The sequence below is a fragment of the Thunnus thynnus genome, chromosome 17 (genome assembly GCF_963924715.1).
Source record: "Thunnus thynnus chromosome 17, fThuThy2.1, whole genome shotgun sequence".
In the NCBI taxonomy this organism is placed as follows: domain Eukaryota; kingdom Metazoa; phylum Chordata; class Actinopteri; order Scombriformes; family Scombridae; genus Thunnus; species Thunnus thynnus.
In genome coordinates this window covers 11005799-11026465 of record NC_089533.1, presented here as the reverse complement: position 1 = coordinate 11026465, position 20667 = coordinate 11005799, and the positions used below count along the sequence as shown (strand labels likewise).

The 20667-nt window shown below is 41.6% G+C and overlaps 1 protein-coding gene and 1 long non-coding RNA gene across 2 annotated transcripts; one reads left to right on the top strand and one right to left on the bottom strand.

The window, feature by feature from the left end:
- The first annotated feature begins 10 nt into the window (after nucleotides 1-10).
- On the top strand, nucleotides 11-1589 carry LOC137200990 (uncharacterized). Its single transcript, XR_010932110.1, has 2 exons — nucleotides 11-255; nucleotides 800-1589. It is a non-coding gene; the product is annotated as an uncharacterized lncRNA (long non-coding RNA).
- On the bottom strand, nucleotides 1402-20025 carry s1pr2 (sphingosine-1-phosphate receptor 2). The gene is made up of 2 exons (XM_067615779.1): nucleotides 19413-20025; nucleotides 1402-4542 (listed from the first exon to the last, which is right to left on the bottom strand). Exon 2 carries the CDS (start codon nucleotides 4408-4410, stop codon nucleotides 3295-3297), a length of 1116 nt encoding a protein of 371 aa, XP_067471880.1. The 5' UTR covers nucleotides 4411-4542; nucleotides 19413-20025; the 3' UTR covers nucleotides 1402-3294.
- Nucleotides 20026-20667: the final 642 nt, after the last annotated feature.

Sequence of the window (20667 nt, the reverse complement as noted above, 5' to 3'; positions counted from 1 at the left end):
CTAACTTCACCTACCCCTACTGTTTGCCAGATGTTGTAGACAACTGACCAAGCGGAAGCAAATCTGAATGTTGTTTACTAATGAGCAATATTAGCAATAAATCTCTGCCTTTCAGATATTGTCTGTATTTACGATTGAAAGCATTTCATATATGACGCAATGCTTTCAGTGAATGACGGTGTAAATGTGTTAGTGCATGGAGACAGCGGTAGATAACTGTATAGTGTGATGTGTGTTTATGATTCACCCGGCTGGGTAATGTTATCTCTCTATCTCTATCTTTTATATGTAGTATATATATGTATAAATTTGAGCGATGTCTATGATTTCATTTGGCAGACGTGTAGTTTTAAAAGTATATGGAGCAAAGATCCTTCAGATATGTCTAGCCATGTGACTTTTTCACCACGAGGTGGCACTATGTCATCGATAACTTGAAAACAGTGTGAGTCTAGCTTTCTCATGTTCCCAAATCATGGCTTTGAATCGTCTCCCTCATATTGTCCATGCAAACCCAAATATGAATACGTTTACTATCATTTTCCTTAAGTAAATTCAATCTACAGACCTACATTAACTGAGCCGTGAGCATTCTTGCAGTTTATTATAGTTAATTCTCATACTGGCCACTCCTTTAAAGGAGTACCTCTTGCTCTTGTGTGTATGTACTATATACACATAATCTAACAGAAATGATTAAGTGTGGGTTTTTTTGCTGTAAACTATTAACTTATAAACTCACATTGGTCTAGTGTGCCATCTGGCTTGAATGTTTTTGTGTATACAACTTCACCTACAGGTTTCTGAGTCTGATGTCACATCCTGCAGGGCACTGGAAAGACTTGGCAGACTTCCTAGCGGCGCAGCCTCCTGGGGCTGATTCAGCCAATGTTCCCACCCAGGAATCCTGGACGTCTGACAGAAAACAGACCCAACTCTCCCAAGGCCACTATAAGTCAGCCTCTCCCCTCACTCCAAAGTCTCCCCCTTATCCGAAAACCTCTCCCGGGGCCTTTCTTTATGCTTCTCTCAGACAAACTATCTTACAAATAGACATGCTTCTTCACCGCACCCCATGTTCACTCTCCCTGCCCTCTGCCCAGCTTCCCATCATAGCCTTGTCTTGCTTTGGCCTTTGAGCAATTGGGACAATTTTATTAGGTAAGACAGCCATGATTAATAGCCAAGTAGCATTTGCATGTACAATTTCAGGCTTTCATGTTGAAGCTAGTTGTTTTCTGACCTTGTCTGAGCATGTTTGGATTAAATGCTTCATCTTGAATACTTCTCAGATGTCAGTACAATAGGGAGTCATTCCAGGACCTGCACATATACTACAATTAAATGTTTTTAGGCTTTACAGATCAGAAGTACTAGTAAACTCAAACACACAAAAACAGATTCTCTCAGTATTTTTTTTATTTTATAAAAAGGGAATGCAATTAACAAACGTTTATGTACCTACATTAGTGTTTCAGATTGTACCGATTTAACACAGGCAGCGTGCTACTGGACACACAAGGCTATTGCACACAGGACATTTCATACAACACAAATTATACAAACTGTACAAAGATACGTACAACATACTTACAAACATACATAGTTATTTATATATTTATAATAAAAAAACATAGTCAGGCAACACAATGAAGTGATAGGTACACAGATTAAAACACCTCTCCATCTGAAAAAAAAACTGGGAGAAAGCAAACGTCACTGAAGCTGCCAAAGTGCTTTTCACCATTTCTACTTGGCCATCTAAATGTAAAAGTCAACAAGAAAACACTGAGGAAGAGAAGAGTTTTTAAATGTGTGTCTACAGGAAGAAGGCTAGTTTAACCCTGAACAACAGGAACCGGACAATGAAAAACAGGACTTCCTATGACTGAAGGAAGTTGCGTGTTGTAGGAAGTCAGAGAATGAGGATGAAGCTGACCTCCCTGGGGGCAGACCCCCCCCTTTGCCTTGCCTTTGAAACCGGATCTTCTCCCATTTTGTAGGCGTCTTTGGAAAGATGAGACGTATTAACACTTTTAGCTGCACAAGGCATATGGCTAGCAGATTAAACCAGGATGTTCAAATTCAACAAATTATTGTTTGTGGTGCTATTTAAGACTTCACAGTGAGATTGACGGACCCTGTTCATCCCACTCTTTGCTCACTTGGTAATTCAAAATGATGATCAATAATACTGTCAACAATGGAGCGCCTGCCCCAAACACTTCATACATACATTCAGCCTAATTCCCCAAGAGGAAGGCACAAACAGAAACAGTACATTGCCAGTACGTTGCTACAACACTGTCAGGACATTGGTCCCATTAGTCTGGACAACTGTCATTGAGTAAAATTCATCAGTGCCAACTCACTTCAGGAAATGTGCTTTCTGATTAGGCCTTCCTCAAAGGAAACTGTTAAGATACAAAAGACAACAGTAAAAGCAAGAGGGACAGATTATGAGGACAAATGAGGGAAGGGGTGTTAGTGATGGAAGCTGGAGCTGGAATATATCTTAAACATTAGCGCTAACAAATGAGTTAGAATTTCATGCATTAAATGTAAGCAGATTATGTAAGTTTGTTGTACTTAATCAAATGATTTTAAGCAAGGTTATATAGGGAATATATAGCCCTGGTTTTATTGAGGGAGTAATAATTTGGCTTCTATGGAATGCAGTGCTGAGTGAAGTTGATCACTGCCTCCGGTTCTGCAAAGAATTAGTGATAAATATGTAGGCCTAATGTATACATATATCAGTGAAAGAGTACTGTGGTTAATTCTTATAAAGGACAACAATCTCTGGAGAAATCTACAAAGTGTGACTTTGCGACCTTTGTACTGATGCAGATGCATAGGCCCAAAATAGTTCACCAGAGGTGTGATATCACACACATTATAATTCTGTTTTTTGGCTTCTAATATGGGTTTACATGTTAAGAAAGAAAAACAAAAGCAAGACAGGCATATACATGAAAATGGTTTGCAACTCCATGTTAATTTATCAGAGTACCCATGACAAAGCTATTTTCACATTTCTGAAATTTGAATGTTTTTTACTCCCCTGCATGGGTGAGTCGATTAAACGCTGATTGTGGATTCACACAGTTTTGATTGTAATACGAAAAAGTCTGGATTGTAGAACACAATGCCAGACATCTTTGTTCAGGATGTGCTTGCTTCTTTTTTTATATCTCTTTGTCTCATCACAGTCTCTCTACTTGATACACACACACGTGCACACATACATACACACACACACGCACACAAGCACCCTGATGCGTTTGCACCACATCAGACACAGGTGGTACAATCTTGCATGATGGGTGTGGTCTGGTGTTCATGTTTGTTGGTGCAGTGTTCCAGAGAGCTGGAGCTCCTTAGAGGGACCAGACAGCGGTCAGCTGGTCGTCCACTTTGCAGCACCCCCCAGCAGCACAACACACGCAGAAACTCTTTTCTCATGTCCTTACTGCGCAGTGTGTAGATCACTGGGTTAAGTGCTGAGTTCAGAGTGGCAAAGCCAAAAAAGATGTCTGCTTTGGAGAGGATAGGGCATAACTGTATCCTGCAGGATGAATCTAGGAGGAGGATGGTAAAAGCAGGCAGCCAGCACATGATGAAGACACCCAGCACTATGGTGACTGTTTTCAAAAGGGCATAGGCCTGTGAGTTGGTCGCTTCCTGGTGGCTGGAGCGTACAATCAAATAGATCCTCACATAGAGAATGAGAATAGAGAGTAGTATCAGGCTGAAAATGGTGACAACAAAGAGGATGTATTTCTTTGAGTAGAGTGGCAACACGGCTGAGCATTCAGGAAGGTTGTTAATACAGTTCCAGCCGATGATGGGAAGTCCTCCAAGCAGGATGGAGGTAACCCAGCAAGCTCCTATAAGGAGGAACATGCGGCACGTTTTGTTGGAGCCATACACCTTGACCTTGGTGATGGCAATATATCGCTCTATAGCTATCGCCAGCAAGCTCAAGACTGAAGCTGCCAGAGCAATAAATGCCGTGCCCTCCCGGATGAACCACTGCACGGGTACCAGCTCAAAGGTCTTTGACCCAGATAGAAAAATGTTGGCTATGTAAGCCGAGCCTGCCAGCAGATCTGAGAATGCCAGGTTGCCAATGAAGAAAAACATAGCAGAGTGGAACTTCTTGTTGCGGCAGACAGCAATGAGGACCAGGAGATTCTCCAGAATGATGATGGTGCAGAGTACCACGATGACAATGTTGAGGTTGGTTAGCACCTTTTTATCCTCACTGCGTTTGTGCAGGTCCTGGATGGTCATGTTTTTAGCAAATGCATAATAAGAGGGGATCAGACTCCGATTGTAGTACTGGGAATACTTGTTCTTCATGGTGACAGGGTGGTAGAGCACAGCGGCTTTACAGCAAAGATTCATTCACACAGTGGAGTTATGCACAGTGTCTAAGCCGATAATCATTGCCTTTAAGGAAAGGACAGGAAGAGGGCCAAGGCTGGGAGGGAGACTGCCTGTCCCACAGTCACGTCTCAGGAGCTCTATGTGGGTCACCTGCAGACACACAAAAAGGAAGAAAAGGCTTAGGTTACTGACAAGGGAAATTTTGTTGCACTAATGAAATAAACAGTGACAAAGCAAACATACATTTTTAGTAAAGCAGTGTACTTGCCAAAGTCAGTCCTCTAGCAAAACAGAGTATCCAGGCAACAACCTATTCCTCAGTACTCTGTAATCTGTACTCTGTACAGTGGAAACTTAACATATTTTTAAATGTACTTGAAGAGGACTCCATTGTAATGACCCAAAGTGAAAGGGTGGAGGAACAGCAATAGAGCAGAGCTGAAAAACAAAACCCCCTTGATATCATATGTCCTTGAGGCAGTTTAACAGATAAACAGGTTTGAAAGATTTGGCATTTACATTTATAGTAAATCTCAAACCGAGCACCCACACAGGAAGATAGTTGCAGCTTGTTGCAGTCTACAAGGAATGGAAAACTAATAATTCATTGGCTTACAAGAAATTTGTATTATTATCATAAAAAATGACTCTGGGGGGAAACTTTATTTTGCTCTGAGGGTAATCAACAATCAAAGATCTTCCCTGCACAGGCAGAGATCATCTTCAGGTAGAAGAATAACTGCTCTATGAGGCAGAGTGCTGGTGCTTAGACAAACGGCTCCACTCGCAGACTGAAGAGGACATTCCACTAACCCTGTCCGAGCACTCGGCTGTCAACACACAGCATTGTTGCGGGGAGCAAACCATTCCACTCCAGTGAGCTACCTCTTGAAACTTCAGCATAGCTTGTGGATCAGCCACATCTCTTCATCCTGACCTGCCCATTTCAGCCGGTTCACAAAAGCAAAGTAACAGCAAATCAAATAGATACTTGAGAGGCAAAGGTGGGAACTTCTCTGACAGCATGATCATAATAATTCCTACACACACACACACACACACACACACACACACACACACACACACTCACAAAATTAGATTATGTATTCTGGTGCTTTATGTTGTTATAAACACTTTTTAAAAATCATCAAAATCTACAAGCAAACAAGTACATAAACAAGCTTACAAGTGTGAAGCCAATGCAAGAAACCTTTGACCTAATAAAATGTAAACTTATATAATTACACAAATCTTGTGAATCACTAATGTGGCTTCAAATTACTGAGACAACTGTTTTAAAAAGGAGAAACCTATAAACCAAATGAAATAAAAATGGACTGCAGCTACAGGGCTGAAAACAAAGGAAAGTTGGAGGCTCTGGAAATCTAATTAGAGGTGGAGCTGGTGTTTTAAACCTGTCAAAAGTAACAGGATCCCTCTGCAGGCTAGCTCCAGAGGTAATTCAACACTGATGCTTCCACTGCTTGTCTTCACAGCTACACTGGATGGCTGCAGCAGCTATTAACAGGAAACCTTTAGTCAAAACTGCATGCTGCATGAGGCAGAACCTCTACTCTGTCTGTTCTGCTAGGCTTTGACTCAAAACCCGAGAGACTGAAAGATGGAGAGGGAAACGAGACAAAGCCAGACAGAGAGCATGCATGTGGAACGGCATCTGGACACAAAGGCAGGAATCTGAAACATCACTACCATGACGTGCCCACACACACAAACTCATCCATGTGACGTGTGGCACCACACAGAACTTAACTCTACACGTGCACAGACATCTCTTTTTCACACCTATTGCTAAATGTGACAGATGTAGACTAGTGTAGCAAAGCCCCTGCATACAGGCGAATTCAACACACAGCTGTTATTGGTTGCCAGTAATAAGCAGCGCACTGTTTCCTCAAGCAGGAAGAAAGAACAATAGTCTCCTTCAGCGTGCAAAGCATTGCCCTTCAGCCTTAATAATGGGACAGCACACTTCCATTTGGCTGCTGTGTCTGTATCATAGCAGATATTTATTTACAGTTGAGCTCTCCCTTATCAGAGCTCCTGTATCAGGACGGCTGGTCTACCCCCCATCCTCTTAGCTCCATTAATAGACACAAATAGCAGGCTTGAGGCTGAGCACATGTGCCAGCTGCACCAGCGTAATTACATTAGGTTGCATTATTGCAATGTGTAATGATTTTATTAATGTAAAAGTCATCTGATATAGACCAGCTCTGTATCTCCACAGTCCCTGCTGAGGGAAAAACACGCTGGATTCACTTCGTTTATATTGGTTTTTCTCTCAGCTCTGCCAGGTTTTCTCAGGAAAGTGGACTTTCCATGTGTTGTGTAGACAGCTTGAGGTCCTCCTTTCACCAAGGAGTCCTTGCAGTCTGTCATCAAGGGATTTCACAGTGTGTTTGTATGTGTGTGTGTGTGCATGTGTGTGTGAAACCTGATGGGCTGGTTTGCCTAGAGCACTGTCTCGTCGCAGCCCTGCCCCTCTACCTGCCGTGTGCCATTCAGATGTTTCAATGGTGATTGGATGACAGAAGTGCAGACTTCCTGCTATGTAACCCCCCTCTTTCCAAACCCATCCACAAAATTGTGCCCTGTGTTCGACCCAGACATCACTGTCACAGTTCCACAATAGACATAATACATTGTCAAACATTTTGTCACACTGTGTCAACCAATGACTATTTCCTCACTAAGACAATGGACAACAACAGCAGTGCAAATCCAAAATAACCTCACTTCACTATATCAACTACTTCAGGTATTTAAAAGAAATTGTATACTACTGCTACTGTTTATAGAATACTAAAAGTATACTTAGTATTTTATGAAGGTATTATTTCAAAAAGAACTAAAGGTATTATTATTTTAATTATGAACAATTTTGCACTTCAAAATTGCTCAAAAGTATATTTAAATAAATTCATACATTTCATATCAAATGCTGTGTCTCATAATTATTTTTGGAACTTTCTACTGTATATGCTTTTGCATTTAATGCATATATGCATTTAAGATATACTGTATTTCAATGTAACTTAAATATAATTTATGTGCAATTAGGTTGCATTAATAGTTTTTAAAATTAGACTTAAACAATACTTTAAATGCATTACTTTGTGACAGCATATATAAGCGCAGCTTGATTATTCAAAACTGGAATGTGTTCTCAAGTTGTTCCATAATGACTTAAACATCATGTAAATATAGCATTTACATAACCATAATAGAGCAATGCATTTACTAAATATATTAAAGTTGTATTAAGTTGTTCCAAAGTAATACATATATGTAAGCATATAGATGTTGGAAGTAAATGTATTTAAAGTACTTTTTAAAATTGCAAACAGGAGTTTTGTTTGTTGCTCAAATGTCATAGCACTGTGATGTAGGTGGTAGTGTAGGTGGTTGTGTAGACGTTTAGTTTCACAAATAATACAATATCCTGTCAGGATTTCATAGCAGAGCTTAGGTGCTGTAATAGAACATGATGAAAGAAATAACTGTGGACAGGAAGTTCAAAACGGATGACAAAGAGACAAAGGATGTTAAACAAGAGATACGGCTCTGTATCATAAAATCTGCACCTGTTTGTCATCATTTGAGAAATAGTTCAGAGATACTCTTGTAGTGCAGGTTCACATGAACACCATCTACCAGCTTCACAGCCATGCCTACTTTCACAACCACATAAGCATTGCCAACCATGGAACCACAGTTGCATAAAGGTGCATATAGTGCACATATGTTTTTGCAAAAACAGACCCAAAAACAGATCCAAAAACAATTGATGGTTGCTGCTGAAAGCTGACCCTTATTCTTTCATAATCCTAACAAGAGACAGAGCTCCCCTCTCCATCATGGGAGTGAGGGTTGCACAAAAGCCACAGGTGTTTTTCTCAGAAACACCTGATAAGCCCTAATTAGCAGAATGTCTGCTCACCAAAAACCAAGGCAACGCTGTCCCACTACAACACCTGCTACCTGTCACACTCTACTTAAACCTGGCTCTACTTTCTCTGGGGGAAAGCACTTAAAACAAAGACACAGCATGCATGCCCATATTTCTGTATACTCAAACATTTTGGTCTACACTGTCATAAATTGCTGGAAAAATAAGGCCAAATTCTAACAGTAAAGTACCGTTTCTAAATATGGTAAAATACCGTAAATTTTGATGGTTTTGTAGCCAAAACCAATAACAGATATTAACAGTAGGCTACTGTAAGATTTGACAGTAAAATACAGTATTTTCATTTTCACTACCGCAGTAATGGAGGGACAGAAACCACATTCAGCCATCAACATCATTTCATCACCATTCATCCCCCTCTGTGGTATCAAATAAAAAGGTCAGGAACATCTCACTCAGAAAACAGAACTACATTTGTTCATCAGAAAATTTTCATGTAGTTTTCTTCAACAGCTGGAAGTTTGAATTACTGGTATTTAAACATTATTTTCACTGCTGTTTGCAAGTCTAGTTTAAAGATTATATTTGGATGACTGTTTTCTCTTACACTACATATCAGTGAACGCTAACGTTAGACCAGCCTGATCTATACCTATACCTTGTTTATCCCACTTGCATTTCATAATTAATAATAGATTTCTATGTAAAGCTCATAACAGTTGAAGTTGATTCAAATATGAAACCAAATTGGTTAAGATATTTTGGCTGCTGAGCCCCGAAAGACAGAGTGGAGTGGTTATATTGGTTATTTTAGCTCAACCACAAGTGTTTTTACGCTGTTGCTAGGTCGCTGAAAGGATTCTGTAGTTTGTTGCCAAGCTGTGCTAAAACCTGGGGCATAATAGGTGATTTCCAGGCAATACTGTTTACTCATACAAGTGTTACGTGTTGTTTTCAGGAATTTCAGCGCGGGAAAGTCATTCCTAAGAAGACAAACAAGCTCACAGTGAGCTCATTACCACTCTTCTAAAGAACTTCAGAAAAAGTTTGTTAGGTAACCTTTTGTAAAATATTTCTCTCTGCCATTAAATTGTTTAATTTCTCCTTCTATGGCTCTGTGCTTGATTTTTTCTCACTCAGTGAGCTGTGAGCCTGGAAACCTGGATGCTGACCTTCTGCCAATTAAAACAGAGGACATGTTAAGGCATTAGAAAATTTTTTATCCTGCAATCTGTTTATTTGTGCTTTTAACAGTAGTTTGCAAAGCAGTTTCTGTGGATGTTTTGCTGGCAGCTCAGGATATTCTAATTAACAGATTTACATTGACCCCCTGTAGAAGGGCATGAACCTTGAGAATTATATTTTTAAACATACTTAAATATACTTGACATATTTGAAAGCCTTTGAATAAATGTTCAATTCCAGATGTTAAGGGTTGCGCATTTTTAAATGGAACACTGAGCTGATCTCATTACTGGACCATTAAGATTGAAGACATATTGTTAGTTACAGTATATGTCTGCAAATAATAGTTGTTTTTATTAATATGAATAAGAAGAAAACCTTTCAGTTGTTTACTGTAACATTTAGAGTAAGAAACTATTAATGTAGATTACAATACAACACTGTAAAAATACTGTATATTACTGCAGGCCCAGCTACACAATCAAACTGTAAACCTCATATTCCACAGCAGAATACTGTTTTGACAGTAACTAAATTCCGGTAGTGACATTGTAAAAAAAAAAAAAAAAAAAGGTACAACACTGGTGACCACAAATGCCAGCTGTAGTTTACTATAACTTTGTGGGTAAATTTGTTACTGTGATAAGAGCGGTGCCAGTTTACAATAGCTTATCTTGTTTCCATTTGATTTGTTTGCTGTTTGTATAAGCAGAAGAATCGCTTTTGAGAAGCTTGTGGTCTGGAACATCCTGTAACACATCTTTTTCCATCTGCCCTTCACACTCCATGCACAGAAGCCGCTGTAGTGGCAACATTGTGAGACAGCATGGCCGAGTGTTTCTTCACAGAGCGTGCTCTAAAATGTCAGTAGCATGTGACTATAACAGAAATGTCTTTGTTAGGAAAAGTTAATCATATATTTAAGGAGATTTAATGACTTCCTGCACTCTCTACGAGACAGTAGGCCTTTCTTGGAATAGAGACTTCATCCCTCCTCGGTTTTGAGAGCAATAGATATAGATCATGGATACACAGAAAGCATCTGCTGCTGTGATTTGTCCTTTCCTGTTCTCCTCTGCTCCCAGTATCCACCATCCTCTAACTGACCTGGCCACCAAAGGACACACTGTGGGGTGCTGCTCACTCAACCATAATGACCAGCACTCATATGAGGAAGAAATATAAAGACTACAGGGAGATTGCAGCTGTGTGTGAGGCATGGAGATTGTCTGCTAAAAAGCAAAACAATGCTTTAATTCTTAACACTAAAATAGGATATACTTTTAAAGATGTCCTCTGGGGTATTCCCACTGAGGTAAACCAAAAGGTTTAAATGTATCTACATATAGCAGAAGTACAGCGGAAGAGCTGAACCTTCAGAGAGGAAAATTCCGTATGCAAAAGACAGCAAGGTAATCAGAAAGTTTCCCAAGTCAAGTGTTGACATGTCAGACACACAGGAGACAACACAGGTAACTATTTCCACCACAAAGTTTCACCACCGCTACCACAGTAGCTTCATTTCTAAGGAAATGATAATAGCGAAAGATGCAACACCCACAGCTTTTTTTTTCTCTTCACTTTTCTGTCTCTTACTTTATCAGTGTTGACATACTATACCTTCTTATATTTAAACAGCCAGTACAGCCCTCCACTAAGCTGTCAAACGCCACTGCATACATGGATCTGTTAAGGAAGGCCCTATTTTGCATTGAGTGGCTCCATGCAGTCATGCTGAAAACATAGGCACGGACTGTATTTGCTGGCAGGTGGCTACAGCGTCTCTCTGCCGCTGTGTCTATCGCTGAGCCCCGGGGCTCTGTGTGTGGAATCTTTTCACATTAGCACAGCAACACTATTGATTGACCGCAGTCAATTTCCAGGAAAAAAAACATTAATGTTTCCAGACCTAGTGTAACTGGGATGAAGAGGATTCATGTTGCTGCTGTGACATGACTGAGCACAGACTAAATAGTCACACGTAGTGTCTCTCATTTAGTAGTGTCTCTTCAGTATGGTCGAAAAAGGCCCCGAGCAGTCCTCACATCCTCAGTCATGACTGTTGAAACTTATCTTGAGCTGGCTCTGTTATCTATGTTACGTGCCTCAATGCAGACAAGCGCACTGATAAAACTGATGCCAAAATCAGTAACGATAAAAAAGGACAGCTGACATTAAAAAACAGTATTTTTAAAAACAAATCATGTTTGAGGTCAAACTGAAAGCATCAGCAACCTCAACTTCCTACTGTGGTACAACGTACCATTTGCTATTCAGAGTACAAATACACGCACTTCAAGACCTCAGGACCCAGACCGCTTCATTACCAGCACTACGGTACTGTACTACAGTACAGCACTACTACAGTCATCCACAACACTAAATGCCTCAAAAAGCAGATTCATAAATGCTCTCTTTAGCAATGGACAGGCAGCATTAGAGCAAAGAACTTCTGTTCTTCCTCATCTGTTTGACTAGATAATTACAGGTGTTTACTCATATTTTCTGCACACAGGAAATCAAAGTAGTAAAATCTAGAGACACTGACAAATTCTGGCAGTGATTTCACTCACTGCAGCCTTGTACTGTAAAAAGGAAAGCGTGGGCAGTGTGCGGAGGAGTAAAAATACTGGCATATACGTTGGTACAGTCTGTTATTTTGAAACACCAGCAGTTCATGAAATCACCAGACAAATAAAAACTAGGAGTTTCAAGGGGAAGTGCAAACGAGAAAGACGAAAGCCTGTTTTAGTGTCGCGCTGAGACTTGCACAGTCGTGAGGCAGGACAGACAAGAGAGATATGAGATGGGGGGCCTGCAATATCTCACAGTTCCTAGCTTGGAGAGGAACTGAACAGGGGGAATAACAAATTTAACAGAAAAAAAAGACTTGGCAAAGAAATGTCTGCAACTTGCCAAACCATGTCCCAGACATACACAAATCAGATCCTTTTTTGTGACTTCAAAAAAATATATAAATATATAAAGAAGTATTATGCTATCACAAATTTGCATCAGTGTCATGATAACAGCATCATGGCATGAGATGAGCAGCAAAGAACAAACAGTTCCTTTTTATTGACAGAATAAACGGTTCCCTCTTGTTTTTTCCACTCTGTTCTAGATTTAATTTTAGCATCAAAAGCAATCCCTCTTCTGTCTTTGTCCGTTATATGCTAACACAATCATGCTTCATTAAAACTGTGTATAAGCTGCTAGATATAAGGGGAGTGGGTGTCCCCAATACATGTGGTTTCATCATATAATTAGGGATTACCCTTTTGCTCGTCAAACAGTTTGACAGTTTGGGTACAGCCTCTCGTGAGGGTCCAGTCTGTCAACACAGTTCTATCATCAACAAAAACGTTTTTTATTGTGTGTTTCATGGTGACTCATCTCGTCCTCTCTTCTTCTCCTCAATCGGTTCATCTCTGCAACTTTGCAATGCATGTGTTTATTTATGGCAGCTGTTCATGTGCTGTGGGGCTCTTAGAGTAGCGGTGAGAGGAGCTGCAGACAAAGAGCTGCATAAAGAAGGGCATCATAGAGCCTCAGGAGCCAAAGCCCGCATGACCAGCAGACACCCTCCTCCCCCCCCAGTCTGTCCCACTGGGGGTGGGGGGATCTCCAAGAGTGGCGCCTCAGAGGCAATTACTATAATATCTTCACCCTCTGACCATTTCTGTCAACTTAAAGTCACCGGCTTCCAAATTATTCATGTTTTTTATATTGCTCTATTTTGCATATTTCCCTTTTATGCTGCTCTTGGATTTGCAGAGCCACACCGTCCTCACTCTAACACCCCCTCCTCCCCTCGTATATTTTCAACTTCACCACAGACATCAAAAGACAAGGCCATAAAGATGTCATTAAAACATCAAAAAGGATTTATTTAGCACACATCTGGGGCAGACATGTTCTTATACTCCCCTATTAAAGACTTCATTACAGCACATGCTGTGTGCAATCAGCTCTCCATTCAAGAAACTCTGGAGCTCTGTAGCAAGAAACTACTGCATGTGCATCTTAAATCCTCTTGTCAAAATGTGCAAAAATGTGTGATGTTTCATGCAGCTTTACTAATAATTTTTTTAAAAAAAGTATGATTATCATCCCTATCATTAACGCCTGAAGACACATTTATGTATTTCTACAGCATGCAGAATGTGTAACTGATGTGCAAACTGACCTGAGATTTTCTCATCACGAAAAGGTGAAAGGTTCTCAGAATTCAAGCTTAACATGGTACAGCAGTAAACCGCACATAAAGATGCTCTGCTGAGAATCAAACGGGTTTGCATGTGTAAAGGTGTAAGCTAGAGTTAACCACATGGAGCCCTTAACACTGGTACAGGACATGTGCACACAAACTGTTATGATGCAAAAAGAAGTTGGGTCAGGTGTGGCTTGCCTGCATTAGAAACCTCAGGTCTGAGGGCTGACGTGTGCTTGATTCAAGTTTCAGTCACAATGTCCTTCTCACACCTTCCCATGTTCTTGTCTTTACAATGAGGTCTCCCCTAATGAATGGCTTTGAACCCTCTGTTAGGTCTCTTTTGTCCTCCTATTCTACTCTGTAGCAAGACCTTGAACTCCACCCCTTCTCATGTTCTGTTGCCTTGTTGGAAAACTGTGAGGTTGCCGTGAGAGAGCTTGTGATTGTTTGTTGCAGGCCGTGTCAAGAAACACAAGACATGACAACATATATATACATGTAACTGTGTATGTTTGTAGCAAGGAGAGTTGCTGTGACTGTGACACTGAAGTTTGTTCCACTCATGTTGCTGTGATTTCCAGTGGATCGTGACAGAAAGTCACAGGACAGCATGGCAAAATCAAAGACATAGCAGAGGAGAGGGCAGGAGAGAGAAGACACTGTCGACAAAGCAAAGCACCACACAATGGAAAACGATACCATCTACACAGGCTAACACACAGGGGGCACAAAGCCGCCCTGACTGCCTCTGCCTAGCACCCGCTGATAAGATGTTAAATTGATGGAGGCCCTCCATCTCTCCTCATGGTCCAGCATAGAAAAACAGCTCCAGACTACTCTGGCAAACACAGATCCATTAAACACAGCTCTGTTGTTGGAGAAAAACATGGTTGCCTGGAGAGGGAACATTGTTGTGTCCACACATTTCACAGTGTTTCCTCTATATTTTATACAATTTAAGGATTTCTTGCTTTAAAGAGCAAATTTATTTCTTGAAAATCTCTTGTGATGTCAACATTCATAGGTCTCTTTGTGAATGTAAATATAATATATTTGCACACAGTTACGACTTGCACTTAAAAACTAGTGACTGTATGCATGAAAAGAGACCTGAGGGTATTTAAAGTTCGAGAGTTTTGGAGGCAACAATTTTCCTGGCAACATTAAGTGAGTAAAAAAAAAATGTAAAGAATTGGGCCCACAGCAGCTAACTTTTTTGTGCGGATTCACTGTGCCTTATGCAAGGTTTGGGTAGAGTGACTTGCCAAGGGACATTTTGCAACAATAACTGGTCAAAAGTGAGTATTGCTGTGTGGCTTTTCAGTGGGTATGAGAGAGCAGCTACTTGACTTTGACCGAGGCGCGGCTCATCTGAAATGTTTGAGCAGTTGTCATATTAGTTTAAAGTAAACAGCATCCACTTCCACTCAATCTGTCTGTTCCAATGGAGCAGTCTGGCCTCTATCATGACCCGGCTTGTGTTTGGCTGGAGGTTAATTCCATCATGTCTTTAAGCTTGGAAAGACTAATGCCAAGGCATTTGCAAGATAAACAATCTCAATGGCTATTTCTAACGAACAGGCTATCCCAAAACAAGGCTTATTTTTAAATCTAAAAGAGCTTGTTAGAAGGAGAGATGTTAACTTTCAGCAATTTCCACACGAAACGAATGGCTTCAACAGGCCCTTTAGACCTCTGAGCTCCAACTGGCTGCATGGGACAATTCAAAATCCAAGAAAACTGTTTCCAGCTTACTCCTGGTTTTTTGGGGAGGTGGGGTGTTGAAGTAATCCTGTTGAGTTTTCCAGCTGCACAAACAAAGCTGACTGGATAACAAAGGCTTCCAAGAGAGAAAAAGAAAGAGGAGGAGGAGTTCTCCAAAACCACAGCATCTCCATGTGTACCTGCTCCAAGATTGCTCTGGGGTGCAGCGTTGAGAATGACCAGAAATAAGGAAACCACGACATGACCACACTGATTAAGCCCGCCGCTAGAACAGACAGTATGAGGTTGTTCCCATCCAGTTCATAAATCACACTGTATAACCCAAAGAGAGGTTGCAAAGTGCCGTTGATCCCATCCAAAGCCACAGTAGTAACCAGAGACCTTCTATTCAATGTATTTGTCAACTGTATGAAAGATTATGTGTAACATATAGAGCAACGTCGCAAAAAGCAAAATGCCAGTCAGAGCTCTACAAACCATTTTCAGCATTATTTCCAACTGGCAGCATTTCGGAACAAGAGCTGGCCCAAGCTTGAAATGTGACAGAAGAAAAACAGCCTTATCCCCACTTTAAAAAGCATCAGGAAATCCTGGCATGCTGCTACAAGCATCAGCGCCTGGTCATGGGGGGGTCTTATAGTTTGTCCAAGTCCCTCAAGTGGAAAAGGAATGTAACAGGAGACTTTAAAGCTAATGGAGTCTTTCATTGGGTAAAACACCTTCCTAAAAAAAAAGTCCGCCAAGTATCAGCTTATGTAAATGTTTATATGATAATCCGAACAGAACTGACATCATCTTCATGCAATTCAGAAAGGTTGTTTTGAAAAGGAGAGACAGATAGGTTAAGTAAGTGTGCATATGTATTCCTTCTACCTGCCAGCAAAGAGCAAGCACAGTCTTTAGTGACATCCTTTTCCTCAACCGTGTTCACTTTTTTTTTCAAAGGAGATATTCGCATATCTAACTATCTCAGATGCAGGTGCCTTGGAAAGTATCACTTCAGTCATGGGAAAAGGAAGATTCTGCACCCTGCTCTTGTTCAGCATATTAATGTTTCAGTCCCTCTGGACCTTCTTCAAGAGTATTTGAGTATAGAAGAGTTCCTTTCTCAAGACTCAAGCGTGTTCACAAAATGGGTAAAAAGCAGCAGAGGACGCCATATTTATTTCTCCGCTCTGAGACACTCCCAGCTCTTGGCTGTGAATCAGAAACTACATGCTGTCAGCTGTGTGTTGTGACTTGCGCTTCGGCAGCTTGTGAACAGAAGGCGTTTATTTTGCTCCAGCTGCCACACCCAAGGAAAGTGTTTTTCAGGCTAAGGGGGGAGTACCAGCTAGAGCAACTCTTGAGCCTGTAGAACACAGATGGCTGTCCAGGCACAGTACTATTAATATCACAGAGAAAGGGCCAAAAGCAATGTAAAAATATCTGCATTGTCTCCTGTGATCTGTCATGCTTCCTATTCTTAAGTTATGTATTGACCTCTGACTGGTTTCATTTAACCAGGTAAAAGCCAGGACGCCTCTGGCAAGTCACTCCTCTGATCTTTCAATGTTGTTACCCCTCGGATCAGGCTGAATAAAGTGGTGCGTGTAGACAACAAAAGAGAAGTCAGTCTCCCTATGGAAAAGCCTTCTCGCTGCTTCCTATTAGCAGACCGCTCCCAGGCCCAAGCTGAAACCCGAGCATCCTTCAGGGATCGACACCACCCACCCGCCACCCATCTCCGCCTTCAACCCCCTAGTGACCTGTCCCAGTAAAAAAAAAAAAAAGTCCCACAAATCCAGTTCCCACCATAGAATTATCATTAATTTATTTATCCGTCCATGCACTTACACATCTATTTATTTATTCAACTCATCTATTTGTCTCCATTTCTCACGCTATCCCTGGCAGTTCCCATTGACAAGGGTCTGATTACAGTCATCTCGTAGAGGAAAGCGGGGCCACTGAGCACAGTGAGCTGGGTCAGCAACACGCAGATCCTCAACGCATGATGTCATGGGCCGCTGGAGTGAGCCAGTCTCCCTGTGCCCTGACAGAAAAGATTTTAGAGTTCCTCTATATAGACTAGTAAGACTAAAACCATGTGTGCTCCACAACTCTGCGAAAGACTTGCATCTGCCTGGAGCTGTGGGGTGTCTGGCCAATAAGGCTGTATGGATCTATTCGCAGCACCCTGGGGTTTCTCTCATCCTGGCCAAGGATGGTGAAGAGTGTGAACGCGTGTGTGAAGAAGCCTAGCTGTGGTCAGGCCTGGTGGAGTGGCGGGTGTTGTTCTGGTGCAATGAGCCATGTGGTCACATGGGCCAATGCAGACGGCCGGCTGGCTGTATCATGCCCTGTATCATGCCCTGTCTCCATCCGGTCCAAGGCATGCTGGGAGAAGCACCTGAGTCCCAAGACAGCCGTGTACACCCCAAACAAACCAAGCTGCTCTCACCCAACACTGACATCAGTGAACCTGCTGACAGGGCCTTCCGCACTTGATAGTTCTCTCTTAACACTGCTGAGCATGCTTCCTCTCCTCCCCCTTTCATGATGTTATCAAAGATAACAAGATACTTGCTAGTCTAAATTTAACAGGCTTTGTAGCATCCGTCTACATTTCACAGTCTGATTTCTCACCCACTAACCTCAACCAGAACTTGAGATAATGTCAGCACATTCGCAAGCCTTACTGCATTTAAGACAACCTGCTAATGAGTTCCACACCATGCAGGCTGAACCAGACCAACCACAGGATAAAGGATGACGGATGGAGGCTTTTATCTGGGCAATAAACATTAGTTCCCCCACCTTATCATCTTATCTCACCGTGACTTGAGGATTCTCCAACAACAGGATGCCTCACTGGACTGCTGACACCTACCTCTCTGCAGGGTTTACTCTTTAGGAAACACCAAGCAGCTGTTTAGTCAGTATGACCTTATAGTGGTGATGAGATACTGAACTGGGAAGAGATACAGAAAAGTTCTGCAAATATTCGCAACAAATTTAATTTCAATACTGTAAATATACAACTACAGCACATCATTATAATAAAAAAATGCATTGTATTTAAAAGGTGTATTCAATTCTTTTTGCTGGTGTTAAATCTCTGACAACAATATACTGTAATCTCTTAAGACTTTGCATGTTAAAGCTCTGTGCTGCCTTTCTCTGGGGAGCCCATCTCCAACCCAAGAGATTTACTCCGGTGCATGAGGATAATGGGGGCTTTTGTCTTATTAATACATCCTTTCAAAACAATGCCTTCTTTAGAGTGACGGATGAACAAGCCTCAACACCATCGGAGGGGTCAGAGCGGGGGGGGGGAGGGGGGGGGGTGCACAGCAGGCTGCGCAACGGCTCTAAGGAACTATGTGTGTGTGTCTGTGTGTGTGTGTGTGTGTGTGTAGTGTGTTTGGAGGCCCCTGCGAGGACGCGCCTGCGATGCACGCAGCTCACCAGCCTCTGACAACATGATGCAGCAGACTGCACTGACCCCACCGTATGATCTGTGCTATAACCCCTGAGTGTTAATATTTAACACCGCACTATGTTATTCATTAAAACACACACACTGTGTTTAACAAAGGCAGCTGTCACATCTGAATCCAAATATTCACCCTGGCTGAAGGCTGCAGTGTTTCTACTTGTGTTGCCATCCCGCTGTCATGGGTGCTTGAGAGTCCACGGCACATTTTTGAGTTTTTGAGCGTCAATAAAGACATTCACTTTATTAGTTACTGGTCGTTGATAGCCTTATCAGGGGGAACTTCATAAAGCTGACGTGTAAAGGTTTACATGCTTGATTGTTCAGCCTAACAAATTGAACAAATTAATAATAAACTGTGTACGTTTAATAATTTTTTTTTTTACAGTAATACGCAAGACGCACTAGATCCTTTTGTTAGGTTGCTGCAGCACATGTATATACACTGTCATACACAATATTTTTGAGAAGGTGCCATTACTTACCCCATGAGAGATACGGGCTACTACAGCAGCGAATATACTCTCAGACAAATGTTTGTCTCCAAATGTCCTCACATGTGGTCACCGGTTTCCACATAAAGTTTAGCGCTTTCCCCTGCTCCGGTCGAGAGGCACCGATGACAATCAAAACTTTGGTGGCGGACTAGACGGCGTGTCTTGTCTAGTCAATGGTAAATCCATACCGGTCTGTGAGCCACCGCGGAAACAAAGCAAAAATCACTGAAAGCTCGAGAGAAAAAAAAACCCAAGAAAGTAAAAAGTGGATGTGTGATGATCGCACTTTCTCTCTTCTCGCTCTAATCCAGCAGTCCGTCTGATTGTCCTCCTGGCTCTCTCTGGGAACAACAGCTCCACGGGGCTGTGGAGCGTCGGGGAGGCGCGCACACAATACGCGGTCACACACACGCACACACAAACACACACACAAACACACACCCACACACACGCGAGGCACAGTATGGAAACGTCATAGCCTATGCCCATAAATCGCCTCAGCGTTTAAAATCTAAGGTTGATGCGGATTTGTGGACAACAATTAATATGGAAAATAGTTTTAAGCCTATTTCTGGACCGTTCCCCCCACTTTGGAGCACACAAATGAAGTCCAGATGTTCCACCTCCACACTTCCTCTCTCTCTCTTAGCAGCATGAACCAGAATCCTCACTTTTCAACTCATCCTGGCTCAGTTTCCTTTGTGAGCAGTGGCCAGCTGTAAATGCATAAACTACCTATAGCTCCATGACAGAAATAAACATCAGCATTTAAGCTGCGCCTGCTTCTTTAAGATTTTTGTTTTCCTAACTAACCACAATTTTATTTATTGTTTCTGATGAGTCATTCCTGTAATTTCTACATTTATCCCTCAGGTCTGGGTAGCTATAATAATGAGGGGTGAGGTGAAGGTAAGTCAGGGCTTGTTAGTCATCAGGGCTGCACCTAGACATACAGCAGTGCAGGTGCTGGATCCTGTGAAAGAGCCTCTGTCCAACCCCAGAGGAGGTAATAATGTCTTCACAGTCATTACGCTGAAAGCCAAAGTCATCCCAAGTGGCTATGATGTCATGTGTCTGTGATAAGAAGATGGAGCTGTGTAATGTTGTTATAGTTTATTACTTAGGCTGTCTAACAAAACATATAGGAGCTACCTGGCTTCTGTGTTTAGCAACATTTATTATGTGAGCAAAAGAAATAATCAAAAAGAAATAAGCGCTATTAGATTTTAATTAGGAATTGTGT